The 19,284-nt window shown below is 45.4% G+C and overlaps 1 protein-coding gene across 1 annotated transcript in view; it reads right to left on the bottom strand.

The window, feature by feature from the left end:
- Positions 1-1,482: 1,482 nt before the first annotated feature.
- The window catches only part of LOC142652243 (HEPACAM family member 2-like), an 82,890-nt gene continuing 65,088 nt past the window's right edge, over positions 1,483-19,284 (bottom strand). Inside the window, exons 2-4 of the mRNA XM_075827875.1 lie at positions 10,491-10,883; positions 5,055-5,191; positions 1,483-2,095 (exon numbers count right to left, since the gene is read on the bottom strand). Of these exons, the coding sequence (XP_075683990.1) occupies positions 2,072-2,095; positions 5,055-5,191; positions 10,491-10,883 (554 nt within the window). The 3' untranslated portion in view covers positions 1,483-2,071. The remainder of the gene's footprint in view (positions 2,096-5,054; positions 5,192-10,490; positions 10,884-19,284) is intronic.

Here is a 19,284-nt window from a genome sequence, read left to right as displayed (position 1 = left end):
AAATTTGCATTATACTCCAACGGTTGATGCTGGAAGATTATACTGACTGTCATTTGCATCGACTATTTAGGAAAATCAGCAAAAAATAACATTTGCATAATAGTTTGGAATGCGGTGTAATCGCCACCATGTTTCTCTTGATACTTCGCCGTTCTTCTGTAATTATGGTTTTCATCCTCGTTTTGGTTCATTTTCCGCCTCTTCTAGTGATAACTCTGAGGCGGAAGTTGAATCAAATAAACTGTGCACAGTTTGGGCTCCGGTTTAATTGAACCTGAAGAACTCCCAAGTTATTCAAAAGAAAATGCTGACAAAAGACGAAGGGTGGGTACTGTGTCCAGTGTGGGTCTAAGGTGCGGCTTTCTACTAAGAATCTGCGACTGAACGTACCGTCTCTGAACGTACCGTCTCGTAAGTTTGCTCCTAGGTTTATTAATCCATATGAAATTGTTAAAGTTATTAACCCTGTGTCTTTTCGCCTGGCTCTTCCTCAGTCTTAAAATTTAAGATGTTTTTCACAAATCTCTCCTATAAAAAATGTCTACCACCATCTAATCCAATCAAGAAACCGCCTCCTCCTGTTCAGGTAGAAGCAGATCTAGAATTCGTGGTTCAAAGGATTGTAGATTCCAGTAGGATCAGGGCTACTCTCCAGTACTTGGTGCACTAGAAGGGGTATGGGACAGAAGAACGAACTTGGGTTCCTACCTGTCACGGTCTGTGGGTATGTGGAGCCACTAGGCTGCACCGCCGTAGCAGGGAGGCAGCTGGCCAAACAACAGCACCCCAGCAATACAAAGTCCCGCACTAGGGTACCTGAATAGTCCAGGCAGTGGCCGAGGCTTTGGCACGGATGGAGTTGGGTGCAGCAGGTTACGCCAGATGTGGCGGTTGACAGCAGGTTGCGCCAGATGTGGCGAATCAAACTGGACGTGGAAGAAGACACTGGACGTGGCAGATGAAAGCAGGTACAGTGGGACACGACTCCAACACGAACAGGCTCAGGAACAAGAACACAGCACAGGCTACAGGATACAGGTAACAGGGCACGGGTAACAACAGGAACAGGATAACACTAAGGGACCATTTGCAAAACTGACATGGAAACACTAACAACGCACAGGCAAGGATCAGAAGGGCAGGGCCCTTTTTATAGTCGAGGGAATCATGTGCAGTTGATGATGATTCCATTTGTGCACGCGCTGGCCCTTTAAGGCCAGGCACGAGTGTGCGCGCGCACTAGGGTGGTCACAAGGTATAGGGGGAAATTTGATTTTCGGTCTATCTTCCGGGGGACCCCCATAAAAGTTGTCAAATGGCTAGAAAATGTGATTGGCAAAGTTTCAGCTACGCCTCTGTTTGTGCCGCTGTTTTAAGCTCACAGTGAATTGCCTACGCTGGTATATTGTGTGATCAGAATGGTTTTTGAGCCTCTAAATGTTTCCATTCACCTCCAGAAAGCAGAGATCTTAAAAAATGGTGTAATAAGGAATTTGCATGACGCTTTATTTGTATACAAGACTGGAAAACCCTACAATGATAAATCTTACAGGTGATGCTACTTACCGCCCTCCTCCATCCCCTTGAGTTGATAAGTGATATAATTCTGTTTTCCTGCAGCCACCACTAGGGGGAGCTCACTGCATGTGGATTTACACGGCTAGTATTGAACTCAATGGGAGCTGTATTAATCTGTATGGAGTGAGCACTCCATAGTGGTGGCTGCAGTAGTTGTTATGAGAGTCTAATAACAATCAGGGGAAGCAGATAATTGCCGGGCCCCTCCCAGGACAGGCCCGTATCAGCCGCATACCCTCCCCTTCTTATAGGTACACTACCGACAACGATCCTATAGAAAAGTTCCAATTCAAAGACACTAAATCACCAGTATTTCAGCAGAAGATCCTTTCAAGGGTTATAACGTATAACGGACATTCCCGGATCGGGTCCATAGATCTGTTTGGCGGAGGATGTTGTGCCGATAGAAATCCCAACCATTGGATCCCGAATTAAAGGAAGTTTATTATTCTAATTATTTTGCTCAGCAACGTGCGATCCAATATTTTTTTCTTTACACAATTTCAGTCTTTCTGGCCTGTAAAAGAGACAGAGGATCTCAAAAACATGCTAAAAAAATAAAGTAATATTCCACGAAAAACAAATGCCAAAAACTGTAAATGTAAGGTTCTGCACCGAGCCCGCAGTAATAGTCCAGTTGCGTATGCATTAACCCATTAATGACCAGGCCTGAAAGGGCCTTAAAGAGGATCTGTCACTAGTTTATTAATTCCCTATCTCCTCACTAATATAATAGGCGCTATGATGCTGATAACTGCAGAGTGATTTGTTTTCAAAAACGTTTATTATTTGCAAAGTTATGAGCATTTTTCTAAATATGCTAATTTGCTATACTTGCCAAAAGGGAGGTGACTTTCTTTTCACTCTGGGCGGGGTAATGTTTTATGTATGATGCTGTCCAATCAGCTTACAGCTTCTCGTCCTTCCCTGACCAGCAACACAGCCTGATCATATAGTATACAGCATCCATTCCCGACTATGTATTCAGCAGCTGATACCTGCGGTTGTTTCACAGCTAGAACTGTGATCCTGTCATATGAAAGATTAGAATCTCCTCTTTCATATGACACCAGAACCGTTGTTCTAGGTGGTCCACAGCCGGAGATATGGCTATTTGAAATGATCCCCCTACTCTCCACCCTCAGTCTCTCACACTGTGTGAAGCAGCTTCATGCTGATAGGTTAGTGTCAGAGGCTGGGAGGAGCTCCACCTCAGGAGAATCGCTGGTGGTGACACCCACTTGTCTAGTATAGCCTCATTTGCATATTTAAAAAAAGCTCATAACTTTTAAAATAATAACGTTTTTGGGACAGTTTTCACTATTATTATCAGTGTGACGGCGCCTATTAGATTAGCCAGGAGATGGGGCATTACTGAACCAGTGACAGATCCGCTTTAAATGGTCAGCTAAAGTTTTTCGTTTTTGCCTCTTTGCATTTCAGCAGTCATAACGTTTTTATTTTTCACGGACGTGGCAGTGCTGTACTGTTCTGTACTGTATCATTTTGTTCAGTATGGGGCAGCAGTTCCGTGGGGAGGCAGGGACTCCTAGCATCATAAAATGTCTATGATGTCAGGAGTCCCGTTCACCTGTACCGTGGTCGGGCCGGGAAATCCAGCCGACAGACCGTTTTTCACGGCCCAATCTCGGTGGTGTGCAAGAGGTGTAATAGGGGATATGGAAAGAGTGGTTTTCGAGACACAAGTCCTTTAAATGGAGTATGACTGGATATAACAACAAGTCAAGGGTATAATGGATACATGTAAACTAAGCAGCAGCACTCAATGCCAAGCAGCAGCTGCACAGGCAAATACAATTATAGGTATAACAAAAGATATAAACCTGTCATTTAAATACAATATTGCCCCTCTATAAATCCTTTGTAAGGTCTCATGTGGAATATGAAGGGCAGCTTTTGCTACACCCTATAAAAAGAATATAGGAAAACTAAAGATAGGTTAAGAGGAAGGCAAAGAGATCAATTTATGGGATGGTCTCACTTATAATGAGAGTCTGAAACATTGAAAATGCTCAAAGAAAATGTTTTTTGTAGAGGAAAGGCGGCTCCATCATCAATACAGGTAAGGGTTCTTTACTGTAAGAGCAGTCAAACTATTAAATGCTCTAAAATAGTATAATAATGTAAGGATTAGAGTTAGACATCTCTATGAATCTATAAAGAATGAGAGAAGAATTATGTAAATGTATCCAGGGTAATTAACCAACTGCCGTTGTAAGATAAGAAAGTATCCCCCAGAGGCGTAGCTAGGGGTTTAGCACAGGGGGGCAAAACACATCTGAATAGGCACCAACCAAGTGGGCCCCCCAATCAGTATAATGATCTCTTAGTGTGCTCCACATAGTATAATGCCCCTATAGCTGCCCCGACACAGGATAATGCCCCTATAGCTGCCCCGACACAGGATAATGCCCCTATAGCTGCCCCGACACAGGATAATGCCCCTATAGCTGCCCCGACACACGATAATGCCCCCATACAGTATAATGCCCCCATAGCTGCCCTCATACAGTATAATGACCCCTTAGAGGCTCCCACACAGTATAATGCCGCTATAGCCCCCATAGCTGCCCCATACACTATAATGCCTCCAAAGCTGCCCAAATAGAGTAAACTTCCCTATTACGGCCCCCCCCATACCCAGTATAATGCCCCCTTAGCTGCCAACACACAGGATAATGCCCCTATGGTTGCCCCCACAGAATAATGCTCCCATAGCTGCCCCCACATAGTATAATGACCCCCTTAGTGCTCCCACATAGTTTAATGACCACTTAGTAGCCCCCACACAGTATAATGCCCCTATACCTGTCCCTACACAGTATAATTCCCATATAGCTGTCCCCACACAGTATAATGCCCTTATAGCTGCCCCACACAGTATAATGCCTATATAGTGTCTCTCGCACAGTATCATGCCCCTACACAGTAGAATTCCCATATAGCTGTCCACATACAGTATAATGCCCCATAGCTGCCCACATACAGTATAATGCCGCCATAGCTGCGCCCCACAGCTGTCTACGTCAAGCCACTCGGAGCTGGCATTACACAGTGAATGCTGGAGTACGGAGCTGTCGGCTCCGTGCTCCAGAATTTAATTCAACTGTATCTGAGGACGCAGATACAGTTGAAACCAGGATATGCCACTGCTGGGGAACCGGCCCTGGGACCCACCATCTCAGTGGGCCCGGAGCCACCGTCCCCCCTGCTCCCCGCTTGCTAGGCTACTGTACCCCCCTCCCCCAATGATGCAAATGTGGCACCGGTCCTCTGAGGGTTTGATTTGCCGGGTCAGATCAGGGTTGACCTTGATGGACGAGTGTCTATTTTAAACCTGAATAACAAATAACTATTGTAAATATATGGGCGTGAATATTGGCTAGTATGTGGATATATGTGTGGACATTGATGTGGACGGTGATTTGAATCCAGACAATGGATAAGATACTGACCTGTCTCCACCATGCACAGTGCAGACTTATTATAAGCAAAAAAAAGATGGCCGCACACATCCCCCTTATAACCAGCGATTGGCTGAAGTGTCGTCTGTCATCCCGTTCTTCCACATTATGGAGAGATTGTGTGGAGTCTAAAAAAGACACGACATGAGATAAACTCTCCAAACACCATCAGTATAATACACAAGTGATGACAACAACAGATGAATCCGCTCAGTGCTACAGAGAAGTATATATTATATTACATCGTATAAAGTAGATGGATATCCGATATCCCGCTATTAAAGGGCTTGTCTAGTCCTCCCATGTAACCTTTGCAGGAGAGGCTCCAGCTCTGTAAGCCGCCAAACCACCCGCTCCCCCGGCTGAGTCTCCGCTGTCACCTTTATAACTGTCTGGCTGGAGACGAGGCTGCAGAAATAACTGTAGATGCCCTCGCTATTTTTAAGATCTCTGTTTGCTTTGAGGGAATGGAAGCATCTTGGAAGATTCTGGAAACTGGTTCAAATATTTCTCACAGCTGAAGGTTTGTTACAATTTTATCCAGTCTAAACAATCCTCTGTGAGCTAAACACATCTGCAACACAAATCCCTGTCCTGGCTCTGTAAATGAACCACATATATTTTCTGCGTGGAGTTTCAATTAAAATAATTTAGAATTTGTAAAAACAGAAGTCGCACCGCTGGAGCGCTCGTAGCAATGTATCAATGTAGTGAAGAAATATCAACCTAGAGTCCAGGAGAGGAGAACGATTTGTACCCAGGGGATTGCTTACATGGATATAGTCTAATAAACCTCCTGCTGTGTGAGCAGGACTAGTTCAGGACGGGTTTACCAGTCTCTGATGGTAAAAAAAAATAAAAAATGACCCAATCCCTGACAGTAAGCAGAGATCTTGAAAATGGTGATAAATTGAAACAGTGATTAAGGTTTATATACATGACCCTGGATGAGCCCTTTATGTAACATAGATTAGGTTAAGTTCACGTCTCGTCTTATGTATACAGCTGCAACGGATTCAACGTCATGAAAAGATGAAGTGTGAACAGTTTCGAAACATTGTCACAAGCAGGGCCGCCATCAGGGGGGTATTAGGGGTAGTGGTGTGAGGGGCCCGGCCAAACCTAATTGAAAGGGGGGCCCGGCAACTGCCGCGACATTCTTTTGGTAGGAAAAAACGGGCCCCTGCAATGGGGCCCGTTTTTTTCACCAAAAGAATGTCGTGAGCTGCTGCTGCTGCTGCGGGCCCCCTCCCCTCGTCATGGGGGGCTGTCAAACCGTCCGCCCGCGTGCGCGCAGCCGATCGCGCGCACAAGGAAACTCCCGCGCGTGCGCACTCGCGAGCGCGCACCCACGAACGCCCGCACTGGAGACCGCCCGCGGACACACATGGACAAAACTTACCTGGACGTCTGGACCGAAGACCTCGCCTGGAAGACATCGCCGGAAGAGGACTGGAGTGGGAGCAGCTCTTCTGACACAGTGAGTAAATTATCTCAAAGTGCTGATCATGTATGGCCCTGTTCACACAGTATTTTGCAGGCAAAAAAAAATCTGCCTCAAAATTCCTTAAAGAATTTTGAGGCAGATTTTGACCTGCACACACTATCTTGCCGCGTTTTTTTGCTGCGTTTTTTGCCCGCGGCGATTGTGGACAGCTGACAAAAAACGCAGCGAAAAATGCATTTTCTGCCTCCCATTGATTTCGATGGGAGGTCAGAGGCGGAACCGCGGCAAGAAAGGACGTGCTGCTTTTTCTTTTTTCCGCGACTGGCTCCCATTGATTTCAGATTAAATCAATGGGAGGCGGTTTTGGAAGTTGTTTGGTGCTGATTCTGACGCAGCGTCCGAGTCAATATCAAGGGCCAAAAACTCTGTGAACTGGGCCTTATTGTTAGGGCTTATTCAGACGAACGTGTAATACATCCGTGCAACGTGCGTGATTTTCACACGCCTCGCACGGACCTGTGTTACTCTATGGGGTCGTGCAGACTGTCAGTGATTTTCACGCGCCTCGCACGGACCTGTGTTACTCTATGGGGCCGTTCAGACTGTCAGTGATTTTTATGCAGCGTGTGTCCGTGTGTCCGCTGCGTAAAACTCACGACATGTCCTATATTTGTGCATTGTTCGAGCATCACGCACCCATTGAAGTCAATGGGTGCGTGAAAATCCCGCCCAGCACTTCCGCAGCCGTATAAACTATGAATGAAAACAGAAAAGCACCGCGTGCTACAAACATACAAACAGAGTGTCATAATGATGGCGGCTGCGCGAACATCACGCAGCCGCGCATCATACGCTGCTGACACACGGAGCGGTTATGGACCTTTTGCATGCGCAAAACGCCACGTTTTTTGCGCGTGCAAAAAGCACACGCTTGTGTAAATCCGGCCTTAGGGTAGGAACACACTAGGCATGAACGCTGCGGATTTTATGCAACACATTTCATTGTGGATAATCCGCAGCGTATCACAGTCGCAGCAGAGGGGGTCAGATATGAACAAATCTCATCCGCACGCTGCAAAAATAATGGACCTGCAGTGTGGCTTTTTGGCTTTTTAAGCCGCAGCGTGTCAATGTATTCTGTGGAATCGCTGCTCCTCTGTTGCGGAAATGCTGCGGTTCTGCCGCAAAAATCACAAATGAGAAAAAAAAAAGGTACTTTTTTAAATTTATAAAAAAGTTTATACTTACCCCGGCCGTAGTCCTGGTGACGCGATCCTCTATTCTTAGCGCAGCCCCACCTCCTGTCATGACGTTTCATCCCATGTGACTGCTGCAGCGGTCACATGGTCTACAGCGTCATCCCAGGAGGCGGGGCTACGTTCAGAAGAGAGAGATGCGTCACCAGGACTACGGCCGGGGCAAGTCTAAACTTTTTTTCCCTGCAGGATTCCCGCAGCGGACACGCCTCACGAAGCCTGCGCCACTATTTGGTGCGGTTTTGCTGGCAGAATTCCCTGCGGCTACCGGGATAAGCTGTGTAGTTTTACTCCGCATATCCGCCTAGTGTGTCCCTTATGATGTCGCTCCTGGAGCTGCTGCCGCTCTCTAAATAGGAAATTGGTCCAGTAGAATTTGGAATTATTTTTTTTTTGTGAACCAGCTTAAAAAAACACAAAACTTTTGTGTTAGGGCCTGTTCACATCACCGTTCGCTTCCGCTCCGGGGTTCAGTCTGAGGTTTCTGTCGGGTGAACCCCGCAACGGAAAGTGAAAGTGACAGCACAGCTTCCGTTTCAGTCACTATTGATCTCAATGGTGACGGAAACATCGCTAATGGTTTCCGTTCGTCACCATTCCGGCAGGTTTTCGGACGGAATCAATAGCGCAGTCGACTGCGCTAATGGTGATGGAAACGGAAGCTGTGCTATCACTTTCACTTTCCGTTGCGGGGTTCACCCGACAGAAACCTCAGACTGAACCCCGGAGCGGAAGCGAACGGTGATGTGAACAGGCCCTAACACAAAAGTTTTGTGTTTTTTTAAGCTGGTTCACAAAAAAAAATAATTCCAAATTCTATTGAACCAACTGCAGCTCCAGGAGCGACATCATAAGGGACACACTAGGCGGATATGCGGAGTAAAACTACACAGCTTATCCCGGGAGCCGCAGGGAATTCTGCCAGCAAAACCGCACCAAATAGTGGCGCAGGTTTCGTGAGGCGTGTCCGCTGCGGGAATCCTGCAGGGAAAAAAAGTTTAGACTTGCCCGGCCGTAGTTTAGGTGACGCATCTCTCTCTTCTGAACGTAGCCCCGCCTCCTGGGATGACGCTGTAGACCATGTGACCGCTGCAGCAGTCACATGGGATGAAACGTCATGACAGGAGGCGGGGCTGTGCTAAGAATAGAGGATCGCGTCACCAGGACTACGGCCGGGGTAAGTATAAACTTTTTTATAAATTTAAAAAAGTGCCTTTTTTTTTCTTCTCATGTGTGATTTTTGCGGCAGAACCGCAGCATTTCCGCAACAGAGGAGCGGCGATTCCACAGAATACATTGACACGCTGCGGCTTAAAAAGCCAAAAAGCCACATTGCAGGTCCATTATTTTTGCAGCGTGCGGATGAGATTTGTTCATATCTGACCCCCTCGGCTGTGACTGTAATACGCTGCGGATTATCCACAATAAAATGTGTTGCATAAAATCCGCAGTGTTCATGCCTAGTGTGTTCCTACCCTGAGGCCGGATTTACACAAGCGTGTGCTTTTTGCACGCGCAAAAAACGTGGCATTTTGCGCTTGCAAAAGGTCCATAACCGCTCCGTGTGTCAGCAGCGTATGATGCGCGGCTGCGTGATTTTCGCGCAGCCGCCATCATTATGACACTCTGTTTGTATGTTTGTAGCACGCGGTTCTTTTCTGTTTTCATTCATAGTTTATACTCCTGGGAAGTGCTGGGCGTGATTTTCACGCACCCATTGACTTCAATGGGTGCGTGATGCTCGAACAATGCACAAATATAGGACATGTCGTGAGTTTTACGCAGCGGACACACGGACACACGCTGCATGAAAATCACTGACAGTCTGCATGGCCCCATAGAGTAACATAGGTCCGTGCGAGGCGCGTGAAAATCACGCACGTTGCACGGATGTATTACACGTTCGTCTGAATAAGCCCTAACAATAAGGCCCAGTTCACAGAGTTTTTGGGCCTTGATATTGACTCGGACACTGCGTCAGAATCAGCACCAAACAACTTCCAAAACCGCCTCCCATTGATTTAATCTGAAATCAATGGGAGCCAGTCGTGGAAAAAAGAAGAAGCAGCACGTCCTTTCTTGCCGCGGTTCCGCCTCTGACCTCCCATCGAAATCAATGGGGGGCAGAAAATGAATTTTTCGCTGCGTTTTCTGTCTGCTGTCCTCAATCGCCGCGGGCAAAAAACGCCGCAAGATAGTGTGGGCAGGTCAAAATCTGCCTCAAAATTCGGTGCGCGGTTCCAGGCGGTCACCGGTGCGCATGCGCGGGAGTTTGTGGGTGCGCGTGATCGGTCGCACGGGCGGCGGTGTTTGACGGCCCCCATGCTACCCAGGGCCACCATCAGGGGGGGGGTATTAGGGGTACTGATGTGAGAGGCCCGGCCAAACCTAATTGAAAGGGGGGCCCGCAGCTCATGACATTCATTTGGTGAAAAAAACGGGCCCCATTGCAGGGGCCTGTTTTTTTTCTACTAAAGGCAAGTCGCGGCAGTTTGCCGGGCCCCCCTTTCAATTAGGTTTGGCCGGGCCTCTCACATCAGTACCCCTAATACCCCCCCTGATGGCGGCCCTGGGTACCATGATATAGTGCTGGACGAAGTACCGTTAACAGGCGGTGCCACGGTAGGGGGGCCCAGAAAATTTAGCTGTAGGGGGCCCTGAAATTCCTGATGGCGGCCCTGGTCACAAGACTCGAAACATGTGACATCATCAAGGGTTTCATACCCGGGTCACTGGACGGCGGCACAGGGTCACGTATGATCAGCATCATGGATCGGCTTTGGTTCAGCTCCTGAAAGGTGACTGTGTATCGCCCCGAGTCATTCCGCTGGGCGTTCCTGAGAAGGAGGGAGGCATTTTCTGGGTAGAAGACCACTCTCTCCTGATACATCCCCGCCACAATATAATACTCCTTACTAATCCTCTGACTTGGAGGTGTCGTGGGGTCACACATGGTCATCTCCGAAAGCAGAATGATCAAATTCTCATGGTTCCAAATGACCTGCAGAGTGTCCGGAGGCTGAGGGACGCTGTAGGTGACCGGCAGGAGAACAGATTCACCAACCACCCCCTGTACAGGCTCCTTAGGGACCGTAATATTTAGGGCTCCAGAGAAACCTGCAATAAAATGACAGGAATTGTTAATAGAAAAGTCCTTAACCCCCTAATAGTCATATTCAAATTGGAAAAAAAAGTTCAGGAAATGTTCACTTTTTTGTTGTAGATATTGACTTTATAGTTGGGGCGTTATTTGAGTCTTTAAGTGCTTATCAACCCCTTAAGGGTGTAACTAATTTTGACCTTAAACATGTCCAACCAAATGGTTTACCCCACTGCATTCTGGCGTGCATAATGTTTATTTTTCTTATTTAATTTCGTATTTAAAGCCTAACTAACCATTCAGGTGACTTTTCAAAATAAGTTGTCATATGTGTGTACATGAGGAATAACACTATATCTGCCCATTTTATGACATACATTCTGCATTGTTTAGCAGTTTTCCCCTCTGCAGGCTCTTTCTATAAATCTCAGTTTCTCTGAGCTAGTGGGTGGTGCCTAACTGCTATCATGTCTTCTATACACTACACACATAGACAAGAGGAAATCCTGCTGTCCTATCTCTATCTATAACATATGTAGAAGCTGCAGCAGTATGTAGGACATTATACAGCTGTGAATCCAGCACTGGGGTGAGATATAACACTTACTAGAAGCCGCAGCAGCATGGAGGACATCATACAGCAGCAATGAGCAGTGTAGCTGTGAATCCAGCACTGGTGTAATATATAACACTAGAGGCAGTAGCAGAATGGAGGATATCATACAGCAGTAATGAGAATTGTAGCTGAGACTCCAGCACTGGGGTGAGTTATAACACTTACTAGAAGTCGCAGCAGCATGGAGGACATCGTTACAGCAATAATGAGCAGTGTAGCAGTGAATCCAGCACTGGTGTCAGATATAACATTAGAACCAGTAGTAGAATGGAGGATATCATACAGCATTAATGAGAAGTGTAGCTGAGACTCCAGCACTGGGGTGAGATATAACACTTACTAGAAGCCGCAGCAGCATGGATGACATCGTTACAGCAATAATGAGCAGTGTAGCTGTGAATCCAGCACTGGGGTAAGATATAACACTAGAAGCAGTAGTAGAATGGAGGATATCATACAGCAGTAATGAGAAGTGTAGCGGAGACTCCAGCACTGGGGTGAGATATAACACTTACTAGAAGCCGCAGCAGCATGGAGGACATTGTACAGCAGTAATGAGCAGTGTAGCTGTGAATCTAGCACTGGCGTGAGACATTAAGGCAAACTTGTTCAGTCAAAGGAGACCTTCATTAAACCATCTGATTGCCCGAGGCTGGATGCATCAAGCAGGTGTATAGGGGTGTAGATACGGCAATGTAATCGCTAAGTGAGATCGCACAATTGCAAAGTGTCCCTAAAATAAAATTTGCAGTTGTGTCTACCTTTCTGTTACATTCATTTCAATATATAATATGTGAGCTTTGTGGTGTTCCAGTCGGGGGTAAAGCTCTGGATATAATTGAAGAATTATTAGAATTCTATTATTTATTTTTATATTTTTAACATTTGTTTTATCTTTCATATTTAATATAAATTTACTTTTTTCTTTGTTGGATGTTATAATTGTATATCTATTTTTACACTACAGTTCACAGCCCAAGTTACAGGGGAAAAAACTCAGTATTGTGACATTGATCCCAATTAGAGGTGAGCAGTTGTTTTTGCAGTTTATCTATTTCGTTTATGATTCGCCGGCCATAGAATACAATGAGGAAACGGCCATTGGAATGAATTGGGATAAATTCGTTAATAGAGGGGGGGGGGGGTCCTCTGTTCATGGTCCTCATCTCTCGGCCAGAGTGGAGAGCGGTTACATAGAGCGCCTCTGGAGGACCTGTCCTGTATTACACAGACAACACAATGATTTGAATGGACACTGTAATACTTCATTTCTCCTGGCGGCGCACAGAGCAAATAGAAACTGCGCGCCCAAGAGGTACCGCATATGAGCGGCCGCCTGAGTGAGGCAAGGGTTAAGTGGCTCAGCAGTCATGCTTAAAGAGAACCTTTCACCTCCCATACGTGTGCAGCTGAGTGCGGCGTGTAATAGCCTGGGCTTCACAAACACCGCCTCAGTTTACATTTTTTCCTATCTTCCTTCATTATTTACATAGCGTGCCGTTATATTTAGCGCCAGATACGTAAATGAGCCCCTGAACTGTCAATAGGGCGTTTCTATCTAACTAAATGGCAAGGGGGCGCGATGTCTCCGCTCTGACACTGACACAAGGGCGGCTTGCGCTGTGTTCCCTCCCGCGAGATCACACAGACTGAGAGAGCGCTCTCTGCAGGACCACCAGTCAATAGTCACTATAACAGGACTGATCTTCCTGCTGTGCAGTCCCAGGTACAGTGGAAAAACATGGTGTAAAAAAATAAATAAAAACAACATAAAAAGTCCCCCAAAGTTCTTTTCTGACCTATGACAGACAGACCACAATAATAAAAAAAAGTAAAGAAAGCAAAAATAAATTAAATAATAAATACATAGAAAAAAACGCTCCCCACGCTAATCATTGGCATAACGCTAGCCCTAACCCAATTACCCTAAAATAGACATGTAATATATCAAAATTTACGATAGACAAAGAAAAGGTCTATTTTAGGGTAACACTATATTGTTATCAGAGAAAAATAAAAACGTAAAAAAGCATATTTTTTTCTATCATTTTCACACTATAAGGCCTCATGCACACGGCCATGCATTACGGTCCGCATACTCTCTGGAATTGCGGAGCTGCAATGGCGGATCGTATAGGACACATTCTATTCTATGGGCCAATGCACACGACCGTGGTTTCCATAGCTCCATAGACGTGCATTGAATTCAATGCAGCCGTGTGGGGGACGTTAAAAAAACAGCCGTCACATGGCCGAGTTTCCCTGTAGGGCAAAAATGATGAAAAAAGAAACCTGCATTATAAAAAAGTTATAGCCATAAAGTTGTAATTCAGAAACGGTGTTGGTAATTACTTAAAGGAACAGTGTCATCACAAATTATTTTTTTATATGTTAAAGATGTTAGTGCTTTATTAAAAACGTTTATATTCATTTGTGTGTTTGTATTTTACTTTTTCTTATTTTTACACTTTTTCTTCCCTATGGGGGCTGCCATTTTTTGTTCCATTTCTGTCTGTGTCGATTAACGACACATACAGACATGGAATACGGCAGCCACAGTCCCATAGGGACTGCGAACGGCTCCCGTCCCATTGACTTCAGTGTACGGCGTCTGTGTGGGAACTGCGCATGCGCCGCTCCCACACAGTCCAATTCGAAATTGGCGCCGTCCGGCGCCATTTTCCTGTGGACCGGAAGTCGCGGCCGGACAGTAATATTACTACTTCCGGTCGCGGCTTCCGGATTTGTGCACTTGGACCAGCGGCAGCAAACGGAGCGGACGGGCCGGAGGGAGCCGCGGCGGCAGGAGCAGGTAAGAGATTTCAATGTATGTTCGTGTTTGTGTGTGTTTACTACTGTATGTAAACCTACTACGCTGTGTGTTAGCTCAAAAAATGGCGACACACAGCGTAGGAGGTTACACCGTTCGTTCAAACCCCTCGTTTATCCCGGCACTAGCCAGGATAAAGGAGGGGGGGATGCTGAGAGCTCACTAGAGCGAGGGCTTTTAACCCATTGTTGCAATGCTGCAATTTTGGGAATAGCTCCATCTAGTGACCAAAAATGGGTAGTATTATAAATTAGAATTAATTTATAATATTTCCTGACTATTTCCTGACTCGTGAAAAAAATAAAAAAAATTTTAACCATGTTTAATCACCCACACACTAAATGTTTAATTTTTTAAAAAAAAACATGTTTTTCTGGCAACACATTGCCTTTAAGTAGCGGCATGAAAAAGTATTTGCCCCCTCTTTTATTGCAATGTGAAGTAAAGCCATTTTACAGATGGAGGGGGTTAAATCTCTCGACAGCGACATGAAAGACTAAAGATCAAATTATAGGGAAAGTTTAATCACAATTCTTACCAGTTATTTCTTACAGACCCCAAATGGGGCTATTCACACTGCCGATTTTTTGACGGCCGGGTAAACCGGGCCGTCAAAAAATGGAGCATGCCCTATTTTCGGCCACACGGCACCCATAGAAGTTTAAGGGGCCGTGTGTGATCAGAGTGACGGCCGAGTTTTTCTCCCGCTCACCCTCTTCCCCTCCTCACAGTGCAAAGTGCTCCATGTAGGAGTGGAAATTCCTAATCCCCGGCCACAGAGTTGCCAAAGCTGTGGCCGGGGATTCTGCTCCAGGAGAAGTTCCTAACTTCACTGTCCATACATGGATAGTCACATCAGGGACTTCTCCTGGAGCGGTCCTCTACTCCTGAAGTGGAATCCCCAGCGCTGCGGACGGTGATTCTGCTCCAGGAGAAGTCCCTGACGTGACTGTCCATATATGGACATTGAAGTCAGGGACTTCTCCTGGAACAGTCCACTACAGTGGCGCTATCTACAGGAAGGTAGGGGGTGCTATGTAAAAGGAGGTCTGTGTGACATTACCTACAGGGGGGCTGTGAGACACTATCTACAAGGGGGGCTGTGAGGCACTATCTACAAGGGGGGCTGTATGGCACTACCTACAGGGCAGTGTGTGGCATTATCTACAGAGGGAAGTGTGTGCAAAAAAATTACAAATGAAATTCATCCGTTTCTAAAATGGACAAAGAAAAAAACTGATGCAAAACGGGTCTAAATCGGTCGATAAAAACGGAAACACGGCCGGAACGGAAAGGATGTAAAATGGCCGAGAACAACTGACCAAAACAGCCGACACTCGGACCTGGTCGTGTTAATAGAGCCTAAAACTATTATATTATTTAACCCACACAGTCAACACAGTAAAAAACAAAATAAAAGACAAATTTTCTGTTTTCAAAAAGCCATATGTACCCAAAATGGTACCAATAAAAACTACAAGTCATCAGTAATATACAGCTCACACTTGGTGATGGCGCGGACCGGCTTCTGAACCTGCCCTATCACTATCAAGTAAAGTTACTGTAACGATGGGGGTAAGGAAACAGACAAGTGAGTCCTAATCTACCCGCCACTCAGTCCCTGCCTACTTGCAACGACACGCCCTAGGCGACGGGGTACAACTGGGCGACGGTCCCTACGCTCAATAAGTGCACGACAGACAAACAGACAAGGGTACACAGAAGCAAGGGAAAAGGGGCAGTTGCCCACGGCAACACAGTGAGCAACAAGAGTGGTGAACGAGCCGAGTCAAACCAGGAGTGTACGAGGTACCAAATGCAGAGCAGAAGAGTAGTCAGTAAGCCAGGGCCAATACGAAGCAGGGACAAGTAGTTCAAGAAGCTGCAGCAGGGCCAGGAAACCAACAGAGAAGAATCACAAGCAAGGAGGAACAGGAAAGGAAGGTATAAATAGACAGAGGGCGGGAGCTAGCTCCGTCTGGCCAGGCTGTGATAGGCTCTCCCACTCCTAAGCCTGCCATCCTGAGTGGTGGAAGATGGAGTCAGTCCCACAGACATAGAAGCAGGTGCAGACTGATTACCTATGGGCGAGGATACAGAAACTGTGCCTGGCAGATCCTTAACAGTTACATTGCATTGTTCTAACACCTTGGCAAAAGCAAAGTAATTGCACGTGACATGTCGGCAAGGGGTTAGCTGTTTGTTAAAGAGGCTCTGTCACCAGATTATAAGTGCCCTATCTCCTACATAATGTGATCGGCGCTGTAATGTAGAGAACAACAGTGGTTTTTATTTTGAAAAACAATACATTTTGAGCAAGTTATGAGCAATTTTAGATTTATGCTAATTCGTTTCTTAACAGACAACTGGGTGTGTTTTTACTTTTTTTACCAACTGGGAGTTGTGGAGAGAAGTGTATGACACTGACCAATCAGCATCATACACTTCTCTCCGTTCATTCTTTAGCAGTACTCGCAACACTGCGTGATCTCGTGAGATCACGTTGTACTGTCACATACTCCCACATTAACTTTACTGAAGTGTCTTGAAAGTGAATAGACATCACCTCCGGCCAGGACGCGATGTCTATTCATACTCCCGACACTACGGTAAAGTTTCTGTGAATGAATAGCACAGCGTGATCTCGCAAGATCACGCTGTGCTGTGTGAGTAAGTCCCCAAGAAACTTTACCGTAGTATCGGGAGTGTGAATAGACATCGCTTCCTGGCTGGAGGTGATGTCTATTCACTCTCAAGACGCTTCGGTAAAGATCACGCTGTGTGCGAGTACTGCTAAAAATGAATGGAGAGAAGTGTATGACGCTGATTGGTCACTGATTGGTCAGCGTCATACACTCTTCTGTACAACGCCCACTTGGTCAAAAAGTAAAAACACACCCAGTTGTCTATTAAGAAATGAATTAGCATAAATCTAAAATTGCTCATAACTTGCCCAAAATAAAAAGCACTGCTATTATCTACATTACAGCGCCGATCATATTATGTAGGAGACAGGGAACTTATAATGTGGTGACAGAGCCGCTTAAGTTATTCCTAAACCTATAAGGGTAAGAGCAAACTTGGCAGCCTAGTTGTACTTTTATTTTTTTTTGTGTCTTTCTGAAGAGAACCACTTTCACACTATCTGTTCTATTTCAAAAAACCTTATCCCCTGAAAAATATATTATTATTAAAAAACAAATGCTATAAAAAAAATACTTGATATAAATAAAATAGATAAGGTGAATGTGGTACTCTATAACTTTCACACGGAGAAGGGGAATGTTCATACTCAACGGGGGGGCCCATTCAAAAGCATTGCTTGATAAAGGTCCTATAGCAGGACGGAAGCGTTGCAGCTTGTGCTGGCTTAATAAACCACCATTTTTTTCACTAACACGGAGTGCTGTGGGATTTTCTTCAATATTGATCTATATCCCCTGGATCTGGATTACCTGCTTGCACCTGAGACCATCTCGGAATTGCATTGTGAGTGCTGCTGCTTTTCCATTGTGTATATATATATATATATATATATATATATATATATATATACTGTGTATCACTCCTTAGCAGGAGGTCATGTGATGGTCGTCTTTTTGTTAGTGTTACTGTGGACCTTTTTATATGCCCTATTTTAGTATTTTCAATAAAAATTTATTTTATATTTGATACAATACTTATGCGTCATTGAATCTTTTTTCGCTCTTTAGTCTGGATATCTAGTTTTGATGCAGGCAATTATTACTTACATTTTACGTTTGACCAAGTCGGCGTTGTACAGAGAAGTGTATGACGCTGACCAATCAGTGACCAATCAGTGTCCTGCACTTCTCATGGTTCTAGCCCAGCATGATCCACAGCACAGTGTGATTGTGCAGTGACAACGCTTTTGTCCTTATTCATGGCTCTTGTCAAAGTGGTGGAAACTTTGAATAAGGACAAAAGCGTTGTCTGAAACGCGTAGGCTGCTGCTACCACCCCTTTGCACTTGAACTTTTAAATTATTGGAATAAACTTGGAACTTTGTTTCCTTTTTACAACTTTCTACGAGCGCTGGATCATTTCCTCTGTTTTTTCATGTTGCCTTGCCGTGTGCCGTCACGCAGGATCCGAGCGCAGTCTGGATTAAGACAACTAGTGGGTGAGCTGGAGGATTCCCCCCTATTTTTCCTATATAAGAAGGACAAAGAGCACATCACCCTAAGAAATATGTGTATAAGATCAGACTCTGGAACCTGCATCTGTTGAGTGGAGACTCACGTAGACCAATATCAAATGAAAATAGTGGTGTCCTGTAGACCCTGGGTAATATTTTATATATAAATATATATCAGCCGGTGAACGTCACAAGTGATAACTCAGGTGTGCGTGACACAATATCACTGTTCCTCTTCAATAGGGCCCACATCCCTTTCCCATTTTACTTTAATATGAAGGGGAAACTTCTCATGTTCCTCATCTAATAGGCGCCTATATAGCACCGGAATAAGGGCTGCTGAGCTGGTCACAGAACCCACTATTTCGGCAGTAGAGTTAGTAGTGTATGGAGAGGTGTCTCTTATAAGTGTCTCCTTGGCAATCACATGATTCAATTGTCGATACGGATAGAACGGAAAGCGCGGTATATCATATTGTAAAGTAATAAACTGCCCCATCGCTCCTCCAGCATAAAGCTCAGAAACAAGTCTAAGGACCTTATATTTCCCTCCATCAAAACCCTCCAAACTTGCCAACTCTGGTAGCGAAGCAGCGTCTCATTTATCTTTATTGCCAAAAATGTATTTAACCACTTCCGGACCGCCCATTGACTATAAATGTCCGGGCGGCCCTTAATTACCTCTGTAGGGTCGTTCTAGAACGTTATGCAGAGATAGCCTGTGTGACGCTCTGTAGCGGCATTTAGCTCCGTGACACAGCGGCCTCTAGACAGCTGACATCACGGAGCTCTGAGACCAATCAATGAGGTCTC

This window comes from Rhinoderma darwinii, chromosome 5 (assembly GCF_050947455.1).
Source record: "Rhinoderma darwinii isolate aRhiDar2 chromosome 5, aRhiDar2.hap1, whole genome shotgun sequence".
Classification (NCBI taxonomy): domain Eukaryota; kingdom Metazoa; phylum Chordata; class Amphibia; order Anura; family Rhinodermatidae; genus Rhinoderma; species Rhinoderma darwinii.
The sequence above is the reverse complement of the archived record's forward strand: the minus strand, read 5'-3'. Positions and strand labels throughout refer to the sequence as shown.